The following is a 10,701-nucleotide window of genomic DNA, read 5'->3' as shown; positions in this document are numbered from 1 at the left end:
TTGGAGAGGATGTGGAGCAAGGGGAACACTCCTCCACTGTTGATGGGAATGCAAACTTGTACAGCCACTTTGGAAATCAGCATGGCTGTTTCTCAGAAAATTGGGAATCAATTTATCTTAAGACCCAATGATACCACTCTTGGGCATATACCCAAGGGATGCTCATACTACAAGGACATTTGGTTAACTATGTTAATAGCAGCATTATTTGTAATAGCCAGAACCTGGAAACAACCTAGATGTCCCTCAATCGAAGAATGGATAAAGAAAATATGGTACGTATATACAATGGAGTATTACTGACCTGTAAAAAAACAATGACATCATGAAACTTGCAGGCAAATGGATGGAACTAGAAAGTATCATCCTGAATGAGGTAACCCAGACTCAGAAAGACAAACATGGTATGTACTCACTCATAAGTGGATAATAGATGTAAAGCAAAGGGTAATCAGACTACAACCCACAGCTCCAGAGAAGTTAGGAAACAAGGAGGACCCTAAGAGGGATACATGGATTGCCCTGGGAAGGGGAAACAGATGAGATCTCCATGAGTGAACTGGGGATGAAGGGGGGCAATAGAGGGGAAGGGATGGAGAATTAGAACATGAGGTAACATGATGGTTGAGTTAGGGGAGGGATGGAGTGGGAGAGCAATGAAAGAGATATCTTGATAGAGGGAGACATTATGGGGTTATGAAGAAACCTGGTACTAGGGAAATTCCCAGGAATCCACAAGGATGACTCCAGATTAGACTACTAGCAATAGTGGTGAGGGTGCCTGAGCTGGCTTACCCCAGTAATCAGATCGATGAAGACCCTGTCATCATAGAGCCTTCATCCAGGAACTGATAGAAGCAGGTGCAGAGATCCACAGTCAAGCACCAGGCCAAGTTCTGGGAGTCCAACTGAAGAGAGGGAAGATAAATTATATGAGCAAGAGGGGGGGTCAAAATCATGATGGGGAAATCCACAGAGACACCTAAACCAAGCTTGTAAGAACTCACGAACTTAGATCAACAGCTGTGGAGCCTGCATGGGACTAGACTAGGCTCCCTGGCAGCGGGATCAGAATATATCCCCTGTGCATGAGCTGGTTTTCTGGAGCCCATTACCTACGGTCAGATGCCTTGCTCACCCTTGGTGCAGGGGGTGGGGGGTCCTGCCTCAACTGAATGTACCAGGCTTTGCTGACTCCCCACAGGAGGCCTTACCCTTTTGGTGGAGGGGATAGGTATTAGTCGAGGGGTGGGGGTAGACTGGAGGTGGGGAGTGGGAGGAGGGATAAGAGGAGGATCTGTGGTTGGTATGTGAAACAAATAAAAATTTAAATAAAAACTGAGTAAACACGATATTAAATATTTTAAAAAATAAAGTGAATTTGCCATTCTAAAGGGTTACACCACACATTCTATCATTACAAAGGGCTACCCCACATATTCTGTCATAAAAAGGGCTACACCACACATTCTATTGTTGGTATCGCCCTTTTTACTTTATTCTATCTTTCAGTGGTTAATCTAGAGATTACAGGATCTTGTCTGTCACTTGCTAGAGCAATTAAAATACTACTTATACAATTTACAGGTCTCCTTAAGCCTGATCCTGACTACACTGTTTTTATCAAAATGGATTCTTCACAGGCACACAGAGTCCTGTACACACAGAGGCGCATTGTCTGTACAGTTACTCCGGGGTTCTGCTTCAGCTCAGCAGCTGATGAGTGGCTTCCACTAGTTACTCCGGTTTTCAGTATGAGGACAGGTGCAAGGGAACATCAGAATTATTTGAAGAGCAAATGGGTCATGCTATGTCCGTACGGTCTTGCTAAAGAACCTGTGAAAACTGTGAGCCTCCAAGAGGAGGCTTCTCCAGAAGGCTGGGCGTGCTGACACAGTGCCCCGACTCTCCCAAAGTCAGTGATTGGGGAAGGAGGGAGAGAACACACTGATTCTGTCTATCTTCTGATCTTGCACACTGGACAACCATTCCCACCACAAGAGCAAGAACTGTCCCCCAGATGCTCAGGTCATTGCTTCTCCTGATCCTATCTGACCTTTTCACCAGGAACCACACCTGCATGCTCAGACTCAGCCCAGGCACAGGGCACCAAGAACTGATTTCAGCTGTCATGGCTTGCCCTCTGTGATGTCAGTCCACATTTCCATGTGTTTGTGTTCTCTGAGCAGGAGCAGGATTGGGAGAAATGCCACCACCCTTTACAAGCTGACAGAGCTCTTAAGTCAGAGAACCAGCAACGAGAGTGAGATAAACTGTTAATTTTGTCACTCGGCACCAGGCAATTGGGAAAGGCTGTCTAGTTTCTTTATTCCCTAGCACTGGACTTCTGGCAAGGCTGGTCCAATAATCATTAGCCCACACCCAGACCTGGCCAGTGTCCCAGAGATGGGAAGACAGTGCGCTGGGTAGCTGAGTTATGTCGTCACATGGTGGGCTGCTGTGCAGCAGTGAGAACTGTAGAGTCATCACTATGGCAACAACACAGAGCTGCCTCAGAACAGCAAGTGCTAGAAGCCACACACAAAGTGTTCATCCTTTGTGTTTGCGTGTATATGGCTTTCACAATCAAGCATGCTCTTGATTTCACAATCAAGATTCACAATCAGACTTGCTCTCTAGAAATCAGGGTGCTGGCTTGTGTGGAAGGGTGGACAGTGCCTGCTAACAGGAAGAAGGGGCTTTTAGAGAGCTGGTGATGCTTTATTACTGGATCAACAGTGCCAGTCACATGACCTTACTTATTAGAGGATACGTGCTGAGTTTTACACTTAGAATTTGCATACATTCCTATATTCATGGTAACTCAAATGTAATGTAAATGTAAGTTTTCATAAGAAGCCTATAGTGTGGGAATCATTTTCCCATCACTGATTGTCCTATTTATAAACTCCAGGTTGCAGTAAATGTGTAATGTGCTAAGTCATGGGGACATTTTAACATACAACTGAACAGCCCTAGGATTTTTGGAAGTACTGTTATCTCAGGGATATCATGACCATTTGGGGAAACTTTGCCATCTTCTCCTCTTCATACTTTTCCTTTCGTGTTGGAACGGTGTCCCAGTTCATAGAGGTAATGGCCATCAGTGACCTCTTCATGGATCTTGCAAACACAGCATCTTCAGGGTCATCAAACACTGTCCTGCAAAGGTAGCGATTATATCAAAAACAGGTAGGTCTGACCAACATGATATTGTGTCTGTGTATTGAGGGTGGCATCCAGGGCCTTATACATCCTACAGAAGTATTTTACCTCTGGAGTACACCAGAAGCCCTGAATTTTTTTTTGTTGTTGTTGTTTTGTTTTTTTGTTTTTTTGTTTTTCGAGACAGGGTTTCTCTGTGTAGCTTTGCGCCTTTCCTAGAACTCACTCTGTAGTCCAGGCTGGCCTCGAACTCACAGAGATCTGCCTGCCTCTGCCTCCCGAGTGCTGGGATTAAAGGCGTGCGCCACCACAGCCCGGCTCTGAATTTTTATTTAAATGAATAAATTGTATTCGTCTCCACCAGCATTGCAAGCTTTAATGCCTTGACTTTCAGGCCAAGTGACATAATTTTTACTGTGTACATGGTTCATTTTTAAAGTGGAATGTCTGGATATATTTCAGGATCTATTATAAAAGTCTCACATTCTCATGTAATCATAGTGGGAAACTATTAAATAACAAGCTGTAAATACTTTTGGTATCATGCATATTAATATTGTAAACATTTTATTTTGAGATTATTTCTCCACATATCTTGCATATGATGAGAATATTTTCTAAAATTGAACCCAAAGACTATTCATACATAGAAAAGTAATGGTTTCTAAATTCATTAGTATTCATGAATTTGAAATGTCCTCTGTAGAATTAATGAACTATTTGCTTTGGGAAATGTAAGTCCTAGTGAATGTAAAATGTTAATCTATATGATAATTGCTTTTACTGAACATATTTAGTGGCAAAGCAAACAATCCAAGTTCCTCATTTGGAATAACTAATAGTGCTTAACAAGTTTTAATATCTTATACATCTAATCATTTACTCATTTATTTGAGGTTATAATCATCACATTAAATCCTGAACATGTCAAATATGAGCACATAGCTGGAACTCATTTGTCAAAGAAAAGCAACCATTTTTCCACCTATTGAAAGCCTAATACTTTTTAATTAATTAAAATTTATTTTAGAAGTTAGGGATAATTTACAAATGAGACATTTATGAATCAGTCTGACAATAAAAACAGATATAATTTTTTGAAAAATTATATTTTTAAAAATATCACACTTACTTGTCAACATTATCCCCAAATTCGAAATCTAAAAATAAAATTCTAAATTAGTATTTTTCAAACATTTAGTCAGCACTCAAAAATAATGAGACAATATTGGATTTCTTTTCAAGTAAACTGACAGAAATGCCTTTATAACTAGTATAAAACTGAACATTTCCCTTAGGTAAGGTATTTTGTTGTAGGCTTTTGGGGCAGTCTTTAATATAAGGCAAAGCTCAAAAACCTGAAAACAACATGCTGAATCAGCATAGCTGACCATGGAGGCCAACTGGGTGCTTTTATAAGCAAGGTCCACACATAGAAGGAAACCCTTTTTTCTTCTGATGAGCACATGCTTCTGTAAGAGAATAGTTGGGACAAGTATTTAGGGCCATCTCAACCATTTGGACTCTTGGCGTGGACTTCAAAGAAAGATCAAATCCAAGATCACAAGACTCAATGTTCTAAAGCTTTAGTGCTGAAGGGCCAGAGCTCAGAGCCTGGGGCTTGGGGTAGCTCCCAGTCTCCCGTGGCCTTGTTTATTCCTCTCCAGAAGGCCTGGTACCACGCCAAAGACAGAACTTTCCTACACCTGTCGGGTCACTAAAGCCTTCAGCATAAGCTCTTGCCAGTCCACAAGAGAGGACACAGCCAAGAGCTTATGGCATCATGCCTTTCACAAGTGGCTGCCGGAGTCTCCCGGCCTTTCATGCCTCCCCGGGCTCCTTCCCCCTCTCCACAGTGTTGAGATACAATTGAAAAGTAACCATTACACAGATTTATGGTGCGCTACTATATTTTTGCCACCTAAACACACACACACACCCACACACACACCCACACCCACACACACACACACACACACACACACACACACACACACACGCACGCACACACACAATGTGGAATAACAGTTAATTCACATATCTGGCATCTCACACAGCTACCATTTTTCTTTCTTGGGTTTGCATACAGTAAGTACATTTAGCAGATTGCTAACCATAGTTACATTACATTAGATCTCCAGAATTTGGAGGCATCACAGGTAGCAGCCTCATGTTTTCTTGCCCATGGAAGTCACAAACAGTTGGGACTCTTTGATCCAGATCTCCTCATCCCTCCCTCTGACCGCAAAGCCACAGTTCCAAAAGTGATCTTCCTGTTCAGTGAGACCACAGAGCAATAGAGGAAGACACCCAATATCCTGACCTAGTGTCTACATGTGTGTTCACAGGTGTGCATACCCTTGCAGTTATGTGAGTTATGTGCACACACACACACACACACACACACACACACACACACACACCTCTGCTATCACTCCACATTACAACTTCAGGGTTGTTTGTTCTGGGTTTTCAAGACAGGGTTTCTCTGTGTATCACTCCTGGCTATCCCGGAACTTGCTCTGAGGACCAGGCTGACCTTGAACTCACGGAGACCCATATGCCTCTGCCTCCTGAGTGCTGAGATTAAAGACATGTGCCACTACTGCCTGACCCACAACTTTATGTTTTTAAATAGGACAAATATATCAAGAAATAAGGCTATAGTGGGATAGTTTGTATTGGATGAATGTCTGGTAATGCAATATTCCCCTATGAACAACCATTAGAGGTCCCTTCTGCATTTACTATTATAAAAAGGCATTACAGAACAGCCTCATGTTTTTCTTGCCCATGGATATACTGTGTAGGGGAGTTTTCAAATTGCATTCTTATGTCAAATGCTGAAAGGTACTGCCATCTTGTCTCCAAGCAAATTGACCCAGTTTCTGGATTCATAAAACCTTCTCTTTTTTTCCGTTAAAGATTTTTCCTCCGATTCAGGCCCAGCGGCGGCCCACAGAGGTAGACAGGCCTGGCGGCAGAGACAAGCAGACTCAGGTAGGCCTGCGGCGGGGGCCCGTGGAGGTTAGATGGACACAGCGGCGGCAGCCGACAGGGATATTCAGACCCGGCGGCAGCTGGCAGAGACTTTCAGGCCCAGCGGCGGCCCACAGAGGTAGACGGACCCAGCGGCGGCCCGCTGAGGTAAACGGGCCCGGTGGCAGCGGCCAACAGGGACATTCAGGCCCGGCGGCAGCCGGCAGAGACATTCAGGCCCAGCGGCGGCCCACAGAGGTAGATAGGCCCGGCGGCAGAGACAAGCAGACGCAGGTAGGCCTGCGGCGGCGGACCACGGAGGTAGACGGGCCCAGCAACAGCCCGCTGAGGTAGACGTGCCCAGCAGCGGCAGCCGACAGGGATATTCAGGCCCGGAGGCAGCCGGCAGAGACATTCAGGCCCAGCGGCGGCCCACAGAGGTAGACAGGCCCAGCGGTGGAGACAAGCAGACGCAGGTAGGCCTGCGGCGGGGACCCGTGGAGGTAGACGGGCCCAGCGGCGGCAGCCGACAGGGATATTCAGGCCCGGAGGCAGCCGGCAGAGACATTCAGGCCCAGCGGCGGTCCACAGAGGTAGACAGGCCCAGCGGTGGAGACAAGCAGACGCAGGTAGGCCTGTGGCGGCGGCCTGTGGAGGTAGACGGGCCCAGCGGCAGCCCGCTGAGGTAGACGTGCCCGGCGGCAGCGGCCGACAGGGACATTCAGGCCCGGTGGCGGCCCCCAGAGGCAGACAGACCCAGCGGCAGCTGATAGGGACATACAGGCCCGGCGGCGGACCGCAGAGGTAAACAGACCAGGGACGGAGACAAGCAGACGCAGCTTGGAACAGGGACGCCCCTAACCCCAACATCTGGGGAAGAAGCTATCTCCGTGGGTCAGAATCAGAACGAATCTGAACACTCCATCTGAGGACAACCCAGGGCCCAGCTGCTGATCCTGTGAAACCCAACAACTTGGAGGTGTTGGTGAGACTACCCTGCTCAGCTGAAACCCATCTGGGAGAGGATTCAGATGCCTACAGTTTAAAGTCTGAAGAAACAAGATCAGCTGAGGAGTTGACAAATGAACAAAAAGTGACCTGAGAACACAGAAGAAGGCGCTACCCAGACACCAAACCAGATCACCAGAATCATAAGTATATAATTCACCGATCGAAATCAGCTGCCCCTGAAGAAATAGCCCAATAGCACCAATTTAACCAAGAACCACTACTAAACCAAGACTAAAAATTAGAACAAGAGAGGCACTCTCAGACACAGACACCACCTGCACCTCACAGAGGAAAAGATGAGTAGACGCCAGTGCAAAAATACAGGCAACAACATAAAGACCTATATGGCAACATCAGAACCTAGTGATTCTACACCTGCAAGACCTAAACATACCATGACAGAAGAAACAGAAGAAATCAACCCTAAAAATGACATTAAGAAGATGATAGAGGCCCTTAAAGAAGAAATAAAACATTCCCTCAATGAGGAAATAAAAACTTTCCTTAAAGAGGAAATGAAAAACTACCTTAAAGAGGAAATAAAAACTTTCCTTAAAGAGGAAATAAAAAACTCCCTTAAAGAGGAAATAAAAACTTCCCTTAAAGAGGAAATGAAAAACTCCATTAAAGAGGAAATAAAAAACTCCCTTAAAGAAATGGAAGAAAAAACGAACAAAAAATGGGAAGAAATCAAAGAAAGCTAAGAAAAAGCAATTAAACAGATGAAAGAAACATTCCAAGATCTGAAAAATGAATTTGAGACAATAAAGAAAACACATGCTGAGGGAATGCTGGAAATAGAAATCCTGACTAAACGAACAGGAACTACAGAAACAAGCATAACCAACCGATTGCAAGAGATGGAACAGAGAATCTCTGACACTGAAGACACGATAGAGAAAATAGATTCGTCAGTCAAAGAAAACAATAAAGACAAAAAAGTCCTAACACAAAACGTCCAGGAAATTTGGGACACCATGAAAAGACCAAACCTAAGAATAATAGGGATAGAAGAAGGAGAAGAATACCAACTCAAAGGCACAGAAAATATATTCAACAAAATCATAGAAGAAAACTTTCCTAACCTAAAGAAAGAAATACCTATGAAGATACAAGAAGCTTACAGAACACCAAATAGGCTGGATCCAAAAAAAAAGTCCCCTCGCCACATAATAATCAAAACACTAAACACACAGAATAAAGAAAAAATATTAAGAGCTGCAAAGGAAAAGGACCAAGTAACATATAAAGGCAAACCCATCAGAATAACACCAGACTACTCAATAGAGACTATGAAAGATAGAAGATCATGGACAAACCTCATGCAGACACTAAGAGACCATGGATGCCAACCCAGACTATTATACCCAGCAAAACTCTTAATCACCATAGGCGGAGTAAACAAAATATTCCAGGATAAAACCAGATTTAATCAATACCTGTCCACAAACCCAGCCCTACAGAAAGCACTAGAAGGGAAAATCCAACCCAAAGAAGCTAAACACATCCATGAAAAATCAAGCAATAGATAATCCTACACCAACATACACCACAGAAGGACAACACAACACAACCAAAAAAATAACAGGAATTAACAATCACTGGTCATTAATATCCATCAATATCAATGGTCTCAACTCACCTATAAAAAGACACAGGCTAACAGAATGGATTAGAAAACAGGACCCATCCATATGCTGCATACAAGAAACACACCTTAACTCCAAAGACAGACACTACCTCCGAGTAAAGGGCTGGGAAAAGGTTTTCCAAGCAAATGGACCTAAGAAACAAGCTGGTGTAGCTATCCTAATATCTAATAAAATAGACTTCAAACTAAAATCAATCAAAAGAGACCAGGATGGACATTACATATTCATCACAGGAAAAATCCACCAAGATGAAGTCTCGATTCTAAACATTTATGCTCCAAATACAAAAGCACCCACATTCATAAAAGAAACACTACTAAAGTTTAAAACGCACATCAAACCCCACACATTAGTAGTGGGAGATTTTAACACACCACTCTCACCAAAAGATAGATCTACCAGACTGAAACTTAACAAAGAAATAAAGGACCTAACAGATGTTATGACTCAAATGGACCTAACAGATATCTACAGAATATTCCATCCTAACACAAAAGAATATACCTTCTTCTCGGCACCCCATGGAACCTTCTCAAAAATTGACCACATGCTTGGACACAAAACAAATCTCAACAGATACAAAAAAATTGGAATAACCTCCTGTATTTTATCAGACCACCATGCCTTAAAGTTAGAACTCAATAACAACAAAAATTATAGAAAACCCACAAACTCATGGAAACTGAATAATACCCACCTGAAACATCAATGGGTCAAGGAAGAAATAAAGACAGAAATTAAAGAGTTCCTAGAATTCAATGAAAATGAAAGTACAACATACCCAAACTTATGGGACACTATGAAAGCAGTGCTAAGAGGAAAATTCATAGCTCTAAATGCACACATAAAGAAGATGGAGCAATCCCATACCAATGAATTAACAGCACAACTGAAAGCTCTAGAACAAAAAGAAACAAACTCACCCAGGAGAAATAGACGCCAGGAAATAATCAAATTGAGGGCTGAAATCAACGAAATAGAAAACAAGAGGACAATACAAAAAATCAATGAAACAAAGAGTTGGTTCTTTGAAAAAATCAACAAGATAGACAAACCACTAGCCAAATTAACCAAAAGGCAAAGAGAGAACACCCAAATTCACAAAATCAGAAATGAAAAGGGAGACATAACAACAGACAATGAGGAAATCCAGAGAATCATCAGATCATACTTCAAAAACCTGTACTCCACAAAAATGGAAAACCAGGAAGAAATGGACAATTTTCTGGATAAATACCAAATACCAAAATTAAATCAAGACCAGATAAACCATTTAAATAGACCAATAACCCCTAAAGAAATAGAAACAGTCATCAAAAGTCTCCCAACTAAAAAAAGCCCAGGACCAGATGGTTTCAGTGCAGAATTCTACCAGACTTTCAAAGAAGAACTAATACCAATCCTCTTCAAAGTGTTCCACACAATAGAAACAGAAGGAACACTACCAAACTCTTTTTATGAGGCTACAATTACCCTGATACCCAAACCACACAAAGATGCAACAAAGAAAGAGAACTACAGACCAATCTCCCTCATGAACATTGATGCAAAAATACTCAACAAAATATTGGCAAACCGAATCCAAGAATACATCAAAACAATCATCCATCACGACCAAGTAGGATTCATCCCAGGGATGCAAGGATGGTTCAACATACGGAAATCAGTCAATGTAATACACCATATAAACAAACTGAAAGAAAAAAACCACATGATCATCTCCCTAGATGCTGAAAAAGCCTTTGACAAAATCCAACACCCCTTCATGATAAAGGTCTTAGAAAGAATAGGAATACAAGGAACATTTCTAAACATAATAAAAGCAATTTATAGCAAGCCAACAGCAAACATCAAATTAAATGGAGAGAAACTCAAAGCGATACCACTAAATTCA

General features: G+C 42.7%; 1 protein-coding gene across 6 annotated transcripts in view; it reads right to left on the bottom strand.

The window, feature by feature from the left end:
- Positions 1-2,700: 2,700 nt before the first annotated feature.
- The window catches only part of Lrrc72 (leucine rich repeat containing 72), a 53,300-nt gene continuing 45,299 nt past the window's right edge, over positions 2,701-10,701 (bottom strand). For all 6 annotated transcript variants that reach the window (XM_006983943.3, XM_042260705.1, XM_042260706.2 and 3 more), the window contains 2 exons: positions 4,298-4,325; positions 2,701-3,162 (listed from right to left, as the gene is read on the bottom strand). In XM_006983943.3, the coding sequence (XP_006984005.2) occupies positions 2,997-3,162; positions 4,298-4,325 (194 nt within the window). In that variant the 3' untranslated portion in view covers positions 2,701-2,996. The remainder of the gene's footprint in view (positions 3,163-4,297; positions 4,326-10,701) is intronic.

This window comes from Peromyscus maniculatus, chromosome 14 (assembly GCF_049852395.1).
Source record: "Peromyscus maniculatus bairdii isolate BWxNUB_F1_BW_parent chromosome 14, HU_Pman_BW_mat_3.1, whole genome shotgun sequence".
Lineage (NCBI taxonomy): Eukaryota > Metazoa > Chordata > Mammalia > Rodentia > Cricetidae > Peromyscus > Peromyscus maniculatus.
Note: the sequence above shows the minus strand (reverse complement) of the source record. Positions and strands in the feature narration are given on the sequence as shown.